We start from the raw sequence: 17,486 nt of genomic DNA, 5'->3' as shown, positions 1-17,486 counted from the left end.
TCTTTATCGTTCCTTCCATGGGAGACCCAAACCATGGGTGTATAGCTAGTGCCTCCGGAGGACACACAAAGTACTACACTCAAACGTGTAGCTCCTCCCTCCGGGCTATATACACTCCCTGGATGACAATCTATCCAGTTCATTGCTTTGTGTTTCAGGAGGAACACACACTTGCATTCTCTGATATTTTTTTCTCATTTTTATTTTATTTTAAAGATTTGGAAGAAAAGCGGGTCCAGTCTGGACTCCCGGCATGTCCCTTCACACCCCACTCTGTCGGCGGTGCTGTTAAGGTTGACTTTATAAGGCTGGAGCCTTCACATGCCGCGCTCCTTCACATCCTCTAAGAGGCTCTGGGTTGAAGTGGGAGCCTCCACGGTCCTCTCTGCTTGCAGAAGACCGGTCTCCATCCGCAGCCCTGTCTGGTCCCTGCTGGAAGGAGCATTTCCCCCCTCTCCAGGGACATGGCCCTGCGTCTCAAAGCTAAGTATAGAGACGTTTTTCAGGGGTCCCGGGTACTTTTATTAGGGGGACAGTATGTGTTTTAGCGTTACTGTAAATTCCGGCCGATTCTGGGGATTTCCCCTGAGAACCGCGCCGAAGGTGCCTGCTCGTCGGCCGCATTGTTAAATCTAGGCCCCGGCTTCTGTTTGGGCCTAGTTTCGGTTTTGGCTTCTCTGCATGTTTTGCATACAGCGCCGCCCACCGCCCGACCAGCAGAGGGGAGGGCACTCCTCTCTGGGGAGATGTTCCCTCCCCTGTATATCGTCCTGTATCTCTTTGCCCTCCGTTTTTCCCGCTCTTGGGCTTATACACGCCCCCCCTCTTTCTCCCAGCGCCATTTTCTCAGCGTTCTTACGCTGGAGGGCGCTGGATGCTGCAGCTGCATACTATCAGGAAGGCTAACGCTTCACAGGGGAGCGGTGGAATCCGGAGGGCACACAGAGAGCACGGGCTGGTAAGCCACAACCTCTGGTTGTGGACTTTTATTACACTCTCAGGCATTCTACAGGAGTGTATTCTGGCTGCAGAGCCTCCACCTCAGCAGCATGTCTGTCACTAGGAGCAAGGCTGCAAACATGTACGCTATATGCACTGCTTGTAAGCTCATTCTGCCAGAGCCAAGCACATACCCACATTGTGATGCCTGTGCTAACATGGTTGTGTCTCAGCCTGGAGCCTCCGCAGGGGTCCCTCCGCCTGCTTTGGCCCCGGTGGCTGAACCCCCGGCTTGGGTAGCATCCTTTTCACAAGCTATTTCCAAGTCTTTTGCCGACTCCATGGGGCAGCTGTCCCGGACACTGCTGTCCATGCATCAGCCCCCTTCTCAGGGTGCTTCGGCTGCTCCTAGCTCTGCAGAGCTCCCAGAGCATGTCCCAGGACCCCGTCCCCCTAAACGGAGACGCAGGGACCCTTCTCCTTCCTCTTCCCATGGCTCTGATTCACGTGCCGAGGTGCAGGGCGAGAAGGACTCGTTTACTGTGGGCTCAGACGCTACCTCTATGTACCCCATTGACTTGTCTGAGGGTGATGCGGATGTTAGTGACTTGATTGCGTCCATTAACTCCGTACTGAACCTCAACCCACCAGAGTCTGAGGAACAAGCCTCTCTGGTAGAGATACACCAGTTTACCTCACCTAAGAAAGCTAAAAGTATGTTTTTTAACCACTCCAGCTTTCAGGCCACTGTTACCAAACCCAGGGCCTGTCCTGACAAACGTTTTCCGAAGCGTAGTTCAGATGACCGTTTTCCTTTTCCACCAGAGGTGGTTAAGGAATGGGCTCAGTCCCCAAAGGTAGACCCTCCGGTGTCCAGAATCTCAGCCCGCACAGTCGTGGCTGTGGCTGATGGCACTTCTCTTAAGGATCCCACTGACCGCCAGGTTGACCTTTTGGCCAAGTCTGTATATGAGGCGGCTGGAGCCTCGTTCTCCCCGTCTTTTGCGGCAGTGTGGGCTCTCAAGGCAGTCTCTGCCTCTCTGGAGGAGATGCATTCCCTCACCAGGGACTCTATGCCTGAGTTGGAGACCTTAACTTCTCAAGCTTCGGGTTTTGCATCCTACGCCATGTCTGCCATCCTGGAGGCTTCTCACCGCACGGCGGTGGCCTCCGCTAACTCCCTCGCGATCCGCAGGATCTTGTGGCTTCGAGAGTGGAAAGCAGACGCTTCCTCAAAAAAGTACCTTGCGAGTCTCCCTTTTGCTGGGTCCCGGCTGTTTGGGGAACAGCTGGATGACATAATCAAGGAGGCTACTGGCGGGAAGAGTACTTCCTTGCCTCAAACTAAGGCCAGGAAACCTGTCCAGGGCAGGATCCAATCGAGGTTTCGTTCCTTTCGTTCCTCTAACTGGTCATCCTCGAAGCCCTCGACCGCGTCCACTACCGCAGCCAAGGATCGTAAATCGAACTGGCGCGCAAAGCCGCGTCCTCAAAAGACCGGAGGAGCCGCTGCCACTAAGGCAGCCTCCTCTTGACTATCTGGCTGCGCCAGCAACGTCCTTGGTCGGTGGCAGGCTCTCCCACTTTGGAGTCGTGTGGTTCCAACACGTCACCGATCAGTGGGTGCGGGATATTATCTCCCACGGCTACAGGATAGAATTTTCTTCCAGCCCGCCAAACAGATTTTTTCTGTCCACACCCCCTTGCTCCAAGGCCGCCGCCTTCTCTCAGGCCGTGGCATCCCTGCAGGCCAACGGGGTAATTGTTCCGGTTCCCGCCCGGGAACGGTTCAGCGGTTTCTACTCAAACCTCTTTCTAGTCCCCAAGAAGGACGGTTCCTCCCGGCCCATCCTGGATCTCAAGCTTCTCAACAAGCATGTTCAGGTGCGGCACTTTCGCATGGAATCTCTGAGATCGGTCATTGCCTCAATGACCCAAGGAGATTTTCTGGCATCCATCGACATCAGAGATGCCTATCTGCATGTGCCTATTGCGGTCTCACACCAGCGTTGGCTACGCTTTGCAATCGGAGAGGAACATTTCCAGTTCGTGGCTCTTCCCTTTGGCTTAGCCACGGCCCCTCGAGTGTTCACCAAGGTCATGGCAGCAGTGGTTGCGGTCCTGCACCTCCAGGGATTGGCAGTGATTCCTTACCTGGACGACCTTCTAGTCAAGGCCTCATCAAGTGTAGACTGCCAGCGGAGTGTCTCTCTCACTGTCGCCACGCTAGTTCAGTTCGGGTGGCTTGTCAACCTGCCCAAGTCCACTCTGACCCCGACCCAGGTACTTATGTACCTAGGGATGCAATTCGAGACTCTGCCGGCACTTGTCAAGTTGCCCTTAGTCAAACAGCAGTCCCTTCGTCTGGCGGTGCGCTCTCTGCTGAGGCACCGCCGTCATTCCATCAGACACCTCATGCAGGTACTGGGTCAGATGGTGGCGTCAATGGAAGCGGTTCCCTTTGCCCAGTTCCATCTGCGTCCCTTGCAGCTGGACATTCTCCGCTGTTGGGACAAGCGGATCTCTTCCTTGGACAGGCTGGTGGCTCTGTCATCACAGGCCAGGAACTCCCTTCAGTGGTGGCTTCAGCCCCTCTCCCTGTCACAGGGACGCTCCTTCCTGACTCCGTCCTGGGTGATCCTCACCACGGATGCCAGCCTCTCCGGTTGGGGAGCGGTATTTCTCCATCACCGAGCACAGGGCACTTGGACTCCGTCCGAATCAGCCCTCCCGATCAATGTGCTGGAGATCAGAGCTGTGTTTCTAGCTCTCCTAGACTTTCACCACCTGTTGGCGGGCAAGCACATTCGGGTTCAGTCGGACAACGCGACAGCGGTTGCCTACATCAATCACCAGGGCGGGACTCACAGCCGTCTGGCGATGTTGGAGGTTCAACGAATCCTCCAGTGGACGGAGGACTTCAAGTCCACCATATCTGCAGTCCACATCCCAGGCGTGGAAAACTGGGAGGCCGATTATCTCAGCCGTCAAACCGTGGACGGCGGCGAGTGGGCCCTGCATCCGTCAGTGTTCAGATCGATCTGCCGCAAGTGGGGCACTCCGGAAGTGGATCTAATGGCATCCCGGCACAACAACAAGGTTCCGGTTTACGTGGCTCGCTCCCACGATCCTCAAGCCTTCGCAGCAGACGCACTGGTTCAAGATTGGTCTCAGTTCCGCCTGGCCTATGTGTTTCCCCCTCTAGCGCTCTTGCCCAGGGTTCTGCGCAAGATCGGAACGGAGGGCCGTCGAGTCATACTCATTGCTCCGGACTGGCCCAGGCGAGCTTGGTACCCAGACCTGCTCCGCCTGTCCGTAGAGGTGCCGTGGCATCTCCCGGACCGCCCAGACCTTCTCTCTCAAGGTCCGTTCTTCCGCCAGAATTCTGCGGCTCTCAGATTGACGGCGTGGCTCTTGAGTCCTGTATCCTGACGGCTTCAGGCATTCCCTCTGAGGTCATCTCCACCATGACTCAGGCTCGGAAGTCTTCCTCGGCCAAGATTTACCACAGGACTTGGAGAATTTTCCTGTCCTGGTGTCGCTCTTCCGGCCATGCTCCTTGGCCGTTCTCCTTGCCGACCATCCTGTCTTTTCTACAGTCAGGTCTACAGTTAGGTCTGTCCCTCAATTCCCTCAAGGGACAGGTGTCTGCTTTGTCGGTATTGTTCCAGCGGCGTATCGCCCGACTGGCTCAGGTGCGCACCTTCATGCAGGGCGCATCTCACATCATCCCTCCTTACCGGCGGCCCTTGGATCCCTGGGACCTTAATCTGGTCCTCACGGCCTTACAGAAACCCCCTTTTGAGCCTCTCAGGGAGGTTCCCTTGTCTAGACTTTCACAGAAAGTTGTCTTTCTAGTAGCCATAACTTCTCTCAGGAGAGTTTCTGATTTGGCTGCGCTTTCTTCGGAATCCCCCTTTTTGGTGTTTCACCAAGACAAGGTGGTTCTTCGTCTGACTCCGGACTTTCTCCCTAAGGTGGTGTCTTCCTTCCACCTTAACCAGGACATTTCATTGCCCTCTCTTTGTCCGGCCCCTGTGCATCGCTTTGAGAAGGCGTTGCACACCTTGGATTTGGTGCGGGCGCTCCGAATCTATGTGTCACGCACCGCCGTTTTTCGGCGGTGCACCTCACTTTTTGTGCTAACCACGGGTCAGCGCAAGGGTCTCTCTGCTTCTAAACCGACCCTAGCTCGTTGGGTTAGGTCGGCTATCGCCGATGCCTACCAGTGTTCTCAGGTGCCTCCCCCGCCGGGGATTAAGGCGCACTCGACCAGAGCTGTCGGTGCCTCCTGGGCTTTCAGACACCAGGCTACGGCTCAGCAGGTGTGTCAGGCTGCCACTTTATTCAGTCTGCACACTTTTTCGAAGCACTACCAAGTGCATGCTCATGCTTCGGCAGATGCGAGCTTGGGCAGACGCATCCTTCAGGCGGCTGTCGCCCATTTGTGAAGTTAGGTTTTGCCTACTTCTCAGTTTGGTTTATTTCCCACCTATGGACTGCTTTGGAACGTCCCATGGTTTGGGTCTCCCATGGAAGGAACGATAAAGAAAGAGAATTTTGTTTACTTACCGTAAATTCTTTTTCTTGTAGTTCCGACATGGGAGACCCAGCACCCTCCCTGTTGCCTGTTGGCAGTTTTTTGTTCCGTGTGTTTCACCGGCTGTTGTTAGTAAACAGAGTTCTGGTTTTGCCGAGTTTTACTCTATCTCTACTTATGGGTGGATGTCCTCCTTCAGCTTTTGCACTGAACTGGATAGATTGTCATCCAGGGAGTGTATATAGCCCGGAGGGAGGAGCTACACGTTTGAGTGTAGTACTTTGTGTGTCCTCCGGAGGCGCTAGCTATACACCCATGGTTTGGGTCTCCCATGTTGGAACTACAAGAAAAAGAATTTACGGTAAGTAAACAAAATTCTCTTTTTTTAGGCCGGCAGCTATCTTGCTCGGCTCTCCCATATACAGGAGCACTCATTCTGCCAAGTGTTTCTGTGTTCTTTATTAGAGCCGCTGCTGGACATCTCCGACAGCAGCTTATCATTTAGAGGATAATAGGATCTACACTCCATAATTGGACATTCTGGATCCTTATTCCCCTGACAATCAGAATTGAGAGCCACTGTTCACATTGGGCTATCAGCAGAACCTGTCGATATTGGCGGGTTTAGACAACTTTAGGTTAATGTGTATGGAGGTCTTAACTACTATCTGAAGGCTCTGGGCTCTATCAGGGAATGTGCACACGTCTTGTAGTGGTCTGTGAACCCCCGGAATTATTCAGACAGAAAACACTTCAGGACAGTCATTTTATCCTGAAGCAAATATTTATTTTTTTTGCTGTGGCTTCTTGGTTGTTTTTTCCAACATCTTTTAGCTACTGGATTTTACTTATTTTTTTAAATGAACTAGTAAGCGGCATCCAAGCAGCAGGCGCCATATAATGGCCGGTCACAACTAGTAAGCGGCATCCAAGCAGCAGGCGCCATATAATGGACCGGTCACAACTACGGTAGTAAGCGGCATCCAAGCAGCAGGCGCCATATAATGGCCGGTCACAACTAGTAAGCGGCATCCAAGCAGCAGGCGCCATATAAAGGACCGGTCACTGTCAGCCGCTTCATGTCTGAGGAAACCTGACGCGCTTAAAAAAACTCCAAAGACTGAACATATGGACAGCAAGTCGTTTTACACTGCAGTGTATGAGTTCATTTCTTTAATATTTAGAGTTTGGGTTTTTTGGGCGGGTTATAGGGCGGATCTGTCTGGAAAAAAAAAAAGCTGTGTGCACATACTTGTAATCTGACTGATCAGAAGGGGGCGCCACCATTGACAGTGCCTAGGGCAGCAAAAACCCCAAATACGGCCCTGCCATCCTTCCCAGCTGGGGAGAAGTGTTTCGGAGTTACACAGTTCAGGGTCACTGGAAAGTTCAAGAATTGTCTCTTCCCATCAATATTTTGAAACTCTGAGCCATATTTCTCCCTCTCCTTCATTGGCAGAACCTTTTGTCTGACCACCAAATCCGAATTCAGTGTGATAATGCCACAATGGTATACAGCAACCACCTAGGTGACACTTGGATCACGACAGTCATGTCAGAGGTAGCCCTCATCCTATCGTGGCCGAACAGAACATTCTGGAATTCTCAGCATTGCACATCCTCGCACTGGACAACTAGGCTACCAACTTCCTAAGCCACAAAGGCCTCTCAGCAGGCAAGTGTTTCCTTGCAGGTATAGGCACACCAGACGTAGATTTCATTGTGTCCACAAAAAATCCCCAGATCCTTCTGTTTTTTCTCTATCCCGCGACCCTCATGTGCTCGACTTCGATGCTTTTGCAATTTCATGGTCCCAGTTCTCTCTTCCATATTTCTTTCCCTCTCGGTCATTAAGAAGGACAAGGTGGAAGGAGTGTCAGTCATCCTCTTAGCTCTAGACTGTCCCAAAAGAACCAGGTATGGAAAGATAATCAATCTTTTTGCAGACTTTTCTTGGAAGCTTCTAGACCATCCACATCTTCTTTCCCAGTGTCCCCTCTTCGACTAGAATTCACTTTCTCTCAATTTAACACCATGGCTGTTGAAGCTGCAGTTTTAAAGACAGGAGGTTTACTGATCAAGTCATTCAGATCATGATCAAGGCGAGGAAATCCTCTTCCTGTTGTATCTACCATTCCACATGGAAGGCCTTTTTTCACTGGTGTAAAGCTAATCAGGTCACTCTCTTATCTTTTTTGCTCCCCTCTCTACTAGCTATCTTTTAGTCTGGCATCAAGTCCAGTCTGTCTCTTAGCTCACTTAAAGGCCAGGTCTCCGCAGTCTCAATTTTTTCCAAAAGAATCTGGCTCTAAGATCAGGATTTTTCTACAGGGCATGATTCACTCTGTGCCCCCTGTTACATTTCCTGTTGACCCATGGAATCTCAATTTGGTTCTGGACACTTCAGGGTCCTCCCTTTGAACCCATTCGGGAGATTTCTCTCCCTTTTATCTCTTGGAAGGTTGGCTTCCTGGTGGCGATCACCTCCATCAGGCGAGTTTCAGAACTCGCAATGTTATCTTGTCATTCTCCATTCCTAATTTTCCATCAGGCCAAGGTGGTTTTACGCCCTGTGCCATCCTTTTTTGCTAATGTGGTTTCTGACTTCCATCTTAATGAGGATTTTATTCTACACATCTCCTCATCCTCTGGAGCGGTTTTTCCACAATATAGATCTTGTCAGAGCTATCCAGCTCTATCGTTAAAGGACCGTATCTTTCAGACATTCGGACTCCCTGTTTATGATTCTTGATGTCTTTTGCAGGGGGCAACCCGCCTCCAAGGCCACCATTGCTCGATGGATTTGATCTGCCATCTTGAAATCTTATCCAGTAAAGGATAGGTTGGCCCCACTCAGGGTCACAGGTCATTCTATCTGTGCAGTGGGGACCTCCTGAGATGTCCAACATCAGGCCTTGGCATCACAGCTGGTCCTCTGTGCATACTTTTCCAAGTTCTACAGAGTGCACACTCTTGCCTCGGCAGATGCCATCCTAGGTACAGGAAGGTTCTGCAAGCAGCAGTTGCCTAGGCTTGGGCCCGAGTCAGGCTTCCTACTGTTTTCTCCCACTTTTGGGACTGCGTTAGGACATACCATGGCTTCTTGTGTCCCCCAATGAAGTGATAAAGAAAAGAAGACTTTGGTTACTCACAAAATATCTTTCTCAGCACCCACCCATGTTGGTTCAACTACTTCACCTTATATATGTTCCTGCCTTATTGTTTTTCTCCTACTGTTTTCGCACTAACTGATTAGCTGGTTCCATTTGGGGTTGTAACCTGCTGAGGTGGAGTTAGGTTTTTTGCATAGTGCCAGCCTCTTAGTGGCAGCAGCATACACCCATGGTTTCCTGTGTCCCCCAATGAAGGTTTAGATAAAGATTTTACTGTGAGTACCCAAAATCTTCTTATTTCACATAGCACGTGTTATGTTTGTTTTGAAAGTTTTTGTTGTTTTTGTTTTGTTTTATATTGGTAGCATGCTGGAGTTCTCAACATGTTTTATCCTTCATAGGGATATCTTCCTGCCAATAAAGACAGGCGCCAGATGACTCTGGAGAGAAAACGTGCAGAATATTTTGGTTTTATTGAACAGTATTATGATTCCCGGAATGAAGAGCATCATCAAGACACTTATCGGCAGGTACGAAATGGTGAATCGCCTCCCACCTCTGCCCCCCACATTGATGTCACATACTGCATACAGACCGTTTAGGATCATGTCTGTGCAATAGGCTGTAATGTTGTCTTGAGCCTTTCACTTCCTCATTAGGAGGTCAGAGGCGCCTATGACGTTACCTCTTGGCAGACAACTCTCGATACTACATCAGCCTTTCTCACTTCCCGAGACAAAACTGAGAGTTGTCAGAGAAGCCTTTTAACTTGTTTATGTAAGATTTTTCTGATGCTAGAGTCTATTATAAAAAGTGTCTCTTACACATGGTCACGCCTGTTAACCCCTTTTATATAACTGTGAATGTCCTTTACAATTTCTTTACCATGTTTAATATTCCCTTATGTAATATCTGTACTTTTATCTTGTAGATCCATATTGACATACCACGGACTAATCCTCTAATTCCATTGTTTCAGCAAGCATTAGTTCAAGAAGTGAGTGTTAACTACTTTTCTTGTACTGTATTTATATAATTCACATACGGTTTTTGGCTTCCATAAACAAAAGGCACACGTTATTTGATACAAGTTACTTAAAGCATCACTCCCTCTTGTTTTTTTTTAGATCACCACTGGAGTGGTATCACAAATGTCTGTTCCATGCCCGTAGTAAAATACTTACCAGCCGTCATCTTCTTCTGTTCCTCCCGGCGCCACCCTGCCATCTTGTGACCACAACTCCTTACTGACCACCAATCACAGATAACGGTCATAAGCTCTCAATGCAAGTCTATGAGAGCCTCTTTTTGGCTTTCATAGACTTACATTGAGAAGTAACTTCCAGAAAATACTACAGCCATCCGACTAGTCACAACTAGAAGAAGAGAAATGGAGCCTTGCCTAGAACAGTAGAAGATAGCGAGTGATAAGTAGTTTACTACAGGCAAGGAACATATGTTATTTATACCACTTCAATAGTGAAACATTGAAAAAAAAAAAAAACACCGGAGGGGTTATCTTGCAATGTAAAGAGGCTGCAAATCACCCAATGAACCAGTTCATTGGGTGAAGTATTTTTTAAGATTGCGTAACAATCATTTTTCTCATCGTCCAGTATAAACACGACTCCCACCGTTGAGAACACTGGCAGTCTACGGGCACTAAATGTTCTGTTAGAGATCACTCATGTGTAAAAAGTCTTTGAAATGACTGCCGATCTGTAAATATTTACTAATCAGAGGTCTTTTATTGCCTCGTGTCGGTTCATGTAAATGGACGCTAAGGCTGGAAACATAAGATGGCTGCCAGCAAACGTGGCCCAACTGGCAATGTACATGTCTAAGTCTATGCATGTGAAGAAAATGTTCACAAAAAATCTTTATCGATTAAATATCATTTGGAACAATAAGTAACACTATAACACATGGATTACTAGGAAATGACCTGTTATATGCTGTATTTGTTCTCAGTGATTTGTATATGTTTGTATTGCCAAAGTAAACATTTTCATTATTCTGTATTCCTTTGATAACAGATTTTTGAGAGAATCTTGTTTATCTGGGCCATCAGGCACCCTGCAAGCGGCTATGTCCAGGGAATCAATGATCTGGTCACTCCCTTCTTTGTGGTGTTTTTGACTGAGCATGTTGGTGAGGATGCCCCAAATATCCTTCACTTTGTGTTCCTATGCTTGTATGTTTTATGATAAGGGGTTTGCTCAAGTTTGAATTTATCCTCTATCCATGGGATGAAGAATATGTTCCTAATCACTGGGGCTCCCATTGATCTTGAAAAGCGGGCACTGTTCTGCTCTGTCCAGGCTATTTCTGGTAATCGCACTAAGAGTGAATGGAGTGACAGTGTGCACGATCGACCTGTGCTCCATTCATTTGAGGGTCTTCAGAGCCTCTGGTTCTTGGGATTAGTGAAAGTCCCAGTGATCAGAAAGATACTCTATCCCGCGGTTAGGGGATCATTTTCAATCTTGAATACCCTTTAGGCCAAGGCCACACAGGGATTTGTTCGACTGCTCACATGACTCTCGGCTCACGCTGACAGCACAGCGGCAGCCGAGTGTCATGCGAGTGCCATGCGACTGTGGTTCAATCTTGCGATCAGACCACAGCTGCGGAGGGGGTGGCAGGCGCTGTGGAGGGGCGTGAGGGATTTATCTCCCTATCTCCTCCGTTATCAGCTGATGCAAGAATCGCACTGATCTCGCATTACACCGGTGTACCGCAAGAGCAGTGCGATGTTCTCTCGCCCCATAGACTTGTATGGGTGCAAGTGGAACAGGATCGCATCCCGGTCCGATTAGTGCTGAGAAAATAATCGCTCATGGGAGCTGCCGCATAGAGTAATATTGGTCCGAGTGGAATGCGATTTGTTTTGTTTTTTTTCGCATTCCACTCGCACCATTTTTCTCGCTGTGTGTCCTAGGCCTTAAGCTTATACTTTCAAATGAACTTACCATATGTGAAACTATTGTGTTATTTAGAAATCTGTGCTAAAACAAGCCCTATTTTAGAAGGATCTTCAGCTTTTTGGTATGTGTAATGCAGAATACAGTTATGGCAGTTGGCACCTTTGAAATTGTTCCAGAAAATTAAGTATTTCTCCAAGAAAAATATTAAAAATTATATTTTATGTCCAATTACTCTGTCTAATTTGCCTTTTTTTCTTAGTTTTTTTTATTGTTGTTACAAATCACACAAAGGAAATAAACATGTGTAATTGTAATAATTTTCTGGGAAAAATACTTCATTTTCTGGATCAATTTCAAGGGTGCAAACTAGTTCGGCCATGACTGTAACTAACCTAAAGGGCATTTTTGTAAGTGTTTTTTAAGTTGCATAGGAAAAAAAATTCCAATAAAATAAGCTCCCGACCCCCAAAAAGCTACAAACCAAAACACAGTCATTATATTTATGTGGAGATATACAGTATAACACAAAAGTGATTACACTCCTCATATTTTTGTAAATATATTATTACTAGCTGTAGTACTTAGCGTTGCCCGGCGTTGTAGTAACTAAGGGGTACTTTACACGCTGCGATTTCGGTACCGATATCGCAGCGTACACCTTGTATAACAGTGTGTCCTCTAACTCAACATACAGCCAATAATGTCTAAACTGCTGGTCAAAATGGACAAATCACGCCCAAAGTGTCAATATTTTGTGTGGCCACTAGAGATTGGCGAATAGTAACTATTCTTGTTCGAATAATACTTGCCGAATAACAAGTACTTTTCCAGTATTCATTGCTTGGGTTCCCCATTGAGTTACACGTGTTTTGTTATTCATGACGAATACTGGAATAGTACTTTGGGATTTGTTGTGAATAATCTGCAAATGAAAAGTTACTTTTCGCCCATCGGTAGTGGCCACCATTATTTTCAAGCACTGCCTTAAAGGGAACCAATCACCAGGATTTTCGTATATAAGCTAAAGCCAGTGCTATACTGGCACTATCAGGCTGATTCTATACATACCATTAGTGATCAGCTCAGATGTTTAGGTTTTGAAATTCAAGAAAGTGAAGTTTGTAAAATGAGCAGCTTCTTGAGTGACAGCAGCTGAGGATCAGATAATATATTGATAGTTATCCCCTCCCCCTGTTAAAATTAGCATAAGTATTATACAAACGCCTCACTTTGTCTAGCAGGACCTGTGGTGAGGTCATACCCATGTGACCTGGTATCCAGCTTTGGTGGCTGAAGCTCCGCCCCTTCTGGTCACATGGGTATGACCTCACCACAGGTCCCGCTAGACAAAGTGAGTAATTTGTATAATGCCTATGCTAATTCTAACAGAGGGAGGGGATAACTATGAATATATCATCTGCTCCAGTGCAACCATCACTCAAGAAGCTGCTCATTTTACAAACTTCACTTTCTTAGATTTCAAAACCTAAACATCCGTGTGCTGACCATAACAGGTATGTATAGAATCGTCCTGATAGTGCCAGTATAGCACTGGCTTTAGCTTATATGTGAAAATCCTGGTGATTGGTTCCCTTTAAAGGGAACCTGTCAGGTGCAATATGCACCCAGCACCATAAGCAGTTCTGGGTGCATATTGCTAATCCCTGCCTAACCGTCCCTGTATCTAGTAGCGTAAATAAAGGAATTTTTAAAAAAAAGTATTTCTAAAGATCTTTTATCTTATGCTAATAAGCGCAGGGACTAGTCCAACGGCATTTGTTCCCTTAGCTAGTCAGCCCACATAGCATGGTAGCACACCCCTGCTCTGACACTGGCCAACTCCCGATATCTTTGTCAGGACTGTTTCTATGGCAATAAGCTTGGATGGAGAATGGAGGGGGCATACAAAGTGCTCTCTCACAGGCTACTGCAATGCATGATGGAACTTGTAGTAATACCACACAGTAAGCCTAGGAAGGAGAAGTGAACATCAGAGCTGCAGACATCAAGTGATACTATCTGCATAATAAAAGGTTTATATTACTATGAGAGTATGGATGCACTTAGTAGCACATAATACCACGATTGATGAATAAAAAATGAAGGCTTACAAACCCTACCATCAGAACAAGCTCAACGACAGACTCGCTCATTCTGCTGCCTGCTATGTACAGTTACACAGAGACTGTATAAGCTAATCCAAGCAACACTTTTAATAAAATCCTGTTGCAAAATTGATTTTAGCCAATGCATGAATTTAAGTAAAAAGGAGAAAAATGGCTCAGAACAAAATCGGTGTTCTTTAAAGTAACATCTGTCTGCCTCTTTTTTTAATTCTTTTACCGTACATTCTCTAAAAATGCGATGCACTAAATATTTTTTCTCTTCTTCTGGTTCATGATTGTAGAAGACGATGTTGAAAACTTTGATGTAAGTACGCTGTTGCCAGAAAAGCTGAAGAACATTGAAGCAGATAGTTTCTGGTCGATGAGTAAGCTGCTAGATGGCATTCAGGTATGATACCATTAGTACACTGTTATTCTTCTTTGTTAATGCTCATTACGTCTTTAATTGAAGCAATCACAACCTTTAGCATTTCCTGCTATCTTGATCCAGATTTCTTTTACACTTCTTACATGTTCAAAGTTCATTTTTCTGTGCATAATATCAATTCACCATGTATTATTGCTAGGATTGTACAGAAAAACCGCATATGCTTATATGTTTGTATTATTTCATTATGCATAAGGGGGGAAAGTGGGTTAATGTGAATGTCTATATATTTTTCTATTACTTTATTTTTTAGTCTCCTCATATTATACTAACTGTATTGCAGTATATAGTTAAAATGACATTCTTCACAGAATGAACTTTGCAGGAGGATAAAGATGGCAGCCGTAGGGCCTTCTGAAGCCCCTCGGCTGCCATGATAACCCATCGGTTATCGTCAATGGGAGCCAGTGAACGTGCTATTTAAATGCTGCTGTCAGAGATTTACAGCTCCTGTTAAATAGCAGATATGGCGCTGTCCGGCCGCTTTTGTTACAGGAAGATTTGGGCTATGTGCACACGCTGAGTATTTGGAGCAGAAATTTTCTGCATCTTCTGGCAGAAAAACGCAACAAAAGCGCGGTGCATTTTTGCCTTGTGATTTTCATAATGAAGTCAATGGCTGGAAGGGCTGAAAAACACAGATAAAAACAAACCAAGAATTGGCATGCTGCAGGTTATTTTCTACATCAAATCTGCAAGGAAAAAATAAGCAACGTGCACTACACTTCAGAATTCTCATTGACTTCGCTGGCACAAGGCTAGGCATGCAGATTTGTGACAAAACTGCCCCCAAAATGCAGTGTGTGCACATGGTCAAAAACAGCCAGTACGAACTGGTGTAATGCAGGCTCAGCTCTTGAGCCCGCCTCCCTACATGGGGATCTAATCTGTGACATACTATTAAATCACATGTTGGGAAGGCGTTAAAGAGGTTGTCCACTACTGACATTTTAAAAACAGATCCATAGCAGTACTAGAACCAAAATTTAAACAAATCCTAATCCCCCTCCAACGGTCCTCTATACTGTTGTCCTTGTTAGTCTCTTGGCTCTCTCATCTGGGCTGGGGCATCACGTGTCTTCTGTAGGCTATGAGGTAGGTATCTGTTTATTTTTACACCACAGTGCGCTCATCTTAATATAAAAACTAGTAGTGGATAACTTATGGCTACAGGATGATATGATATTTTCTGATGACAGGCTTTCTTTAAGTGTGTTCACATGATTGACCTAGATTGTTTGTTTGTTTTTTGTTTTTTCCCCCCCAAAGGATAACTACACATTTGCACAGCCTGGAATTCAGAAGAACGTGAAGGCCCTTGAAGAACTTGTGAGCCGAATTGATGGTTTGTTAAGATTATTGCTGGTCACTTGTAATAATAACACTTGCCCTTATGCTTTTAAAAAAAAGATTGGCTCTCAGTAGTTGGAAGGCCAAAAACTCTTCCAGTGGTTTCCCCAACATCATACTCAGGAACGTCTGATGGCAACCGAATTCTCAATCACAACCTACTGGTTGACCACCAGTCTCCATTTAATTGTCATGACTGCCATCACCTTCAAACAAGGCAGGCTGAACTGTCAATTCTGCTGGGTGGTTTGCCTAGTCTACATGACCAGCGTAACGTTAAGTCATGTAGTGCATCATCTTCCGGTTGTAATGAAATGTTTGGGGTTATATGAAGTGAGAGGCTGGTATTGTATGAGAAGTGAGAGCTGTTGCTCTCCCCATAGTTTTGAGAAGTATATTTGCCTGGCTTCATTGTAGAGTCATCGTTGACAGATACTGTTATGGGATGTGGGGCACTTGAACCTGGCACTCTACTGGTGTGAAGTGACAGTGATTGGCATACTATTAGACGGCTGGCACACTGGTAGGGAGGGCACCTATGGCTGACACTAGGTGGAGAGGGTGACTGTGGTGATAGATTGTTAGCAGATCTATATTTCGGCAGTACTTCCATCTCACCTTGCTATTTCTCACTGTTACAATAGGCCAAGTACACAGCCATCTTCAGAAATATGAAGTGGAATACCTGCAATTTGCCTTTCGATGGATGAACAATCTCTTGATGAGGGAACTGCCTTTAAGATGTACGATACGATTGTGGGATACTTACCAGGTACTTCAATGTTGATGGGTGTACTACCCTTAATTCCATTCGCTTGTTTTGCTAATCAAAATGTTAGGATGCAGCAGCATCTGGTAAGCCGGAATTACTTTTTTCCCCCCTTACACTAATGCCTTTATTCTCTGGTGCAGCCACCAGAAGTCCACCCCATGTTAATTGTGTTCTGTATTTAACTATTTTATTGTTAAGCTACTTTAATGATTTACATTATTTCCATAAAGATCAGCAATGCCATAAATAAGCAAAATGGACGTTTTCATGTATGTAATGCGATATTCATTTTGCCATGTTCACAGGCAGAACCCGAAGGTTTCTCTCATTTCCACCTTTATGTTTGTGCTGCATTTCTAATTAAATGGCGTAAAGAAATTCTAGATGAAGAAGACTTTCAGGTAAGTACTGGAAATATGATTTAATAATGTACATACATCACATGTATTTATTAGTTTTACCCCGTCCCGACACATCTTACATATGATATGTCATTAGTTGAGTCCTCATGTATAGAGCAGGCTCAGGTGCTGAGCCCGCACCATGTGCAGCAGATGCCAGTTATAACACATAGCTGGCAGTTGGCTGCTTGTAAATGAATCACATATTTATTAGGTTTACCCCTTCCCGACACATAATAGAGTCATGTGTTGGGTCCCTTGTATGGAGCAAGCTCAGGTTCTGAGCCCACAACATATGCTGCAGATGCCAATTATAACATGGCTGGAAGTTGTCTGCCTGTAAATGAATCACATATTAATTAGGTTTACCCCTTCCCGACACATAAGTGTCATGTGTTGGGGCCCAGTGTATGGCGCAGGCTCAGGAGTTTAGCCCGCAACATATGCTGCAAATGCCAATTATAACACATAGTTGGCTACTTGTAAATGCATTAATGACAGATTATACCTATTTCTAAAATCACATTTTTATTGAACTATTTAAAAGCACAAACTCAACAAAAAAAAACCTACACAATACATATACATATATATATATATATATATATATATATATATATATATATTCACACCATATAGTGGTTGACACGTGTTATTACACAATCTCCCATAAGAGGGGGGGACCTTTAAGGTAACCTTACACAGTAGTAGAGGTATCCCTGATGATTATAGGGGTATATGGATATTTTGTACTTAGTCCCTAAGCTCTTTTCCAGCCTGTCAATGGAGTACACCTTTTATTTTTCTGGTGCCCCCATTCCTCGACGGCTTTCCCTTTTGTTTCCCTATTGGGGCATACAATTTAAATAGATAGTAAATGTAAGGTTACAC

The 17,486-nt window shown here is 46.0% G+C and overlaps 1 protein-coding gene across 2 annotated transcripts in view; it reads left to right on the top strand.

Moving 5' to 3' along the window:
• The window catches only part of TBC1D22B (TBC1 domain family member 22B), a 92,824-nt gene that overhangs the window by 50,392 nt on the left and 24,946 nt on the right, over nucleotides 1-17,486 (top strand). For both annotated transcript variants that reach the window (XR_012750158.1, XM_075333710.1), the window contains exons 6-12: nucleotides 8,994-9,122; nucleotides 9,524-9,589; nucleotides 10,629-10,743; nucleotides 13,927-14,033; nucleotides 15,342-15,417; nucleotides 16,067-16,194; nucleotides 16,500-16,595. Coding sequence is in view for 1 of the 2 variants with exons in the window: in XM_075333710.1 (XP_075189825.1) it covers nucleotides 8,994-9,122; nucleotides 9,524-9,589; nucleotides 10,629-10,743; nucleotides 13,927-14,033; nucleotides 15,342-15,417; nucleotides 16,067-16,194; nucleotides 16,500-16,595 (717 nt within the window). In the remaining variant the exon portion in view is untranslated. The remainder of the gene's footprint in view (nucleotides 1-8,993; nucleotides 9,123-9,523; nucleotides 9,590-10,628; nucleotides 10,744-13,926; nucleotides 14,034-15,341; nucleotides 15,418-16,066; nucleotides 16,195-16,499; nucleotides 16,596-17,486) is intronic.

Source organism: Anomaloglossus baeobatrachus, chromosome 2, assembly GCF_048569485.1.
Source record: "Anomaloglossus baeobatrachus isolate aAnoBae1 chromosome 2, aAnoBae1.hap1, whole genome shotgun sequence".
Taxonomy (NCBI): Eukaryota; Metazoa; Chordata; class Amphibia; order Anura; family Aromobatidae; genus Anomaloglossus; species Anomaloglossus baeobatrachus.
This window is presented reverse-complemented; position numbering and strand designations above follow the sequence as displayed.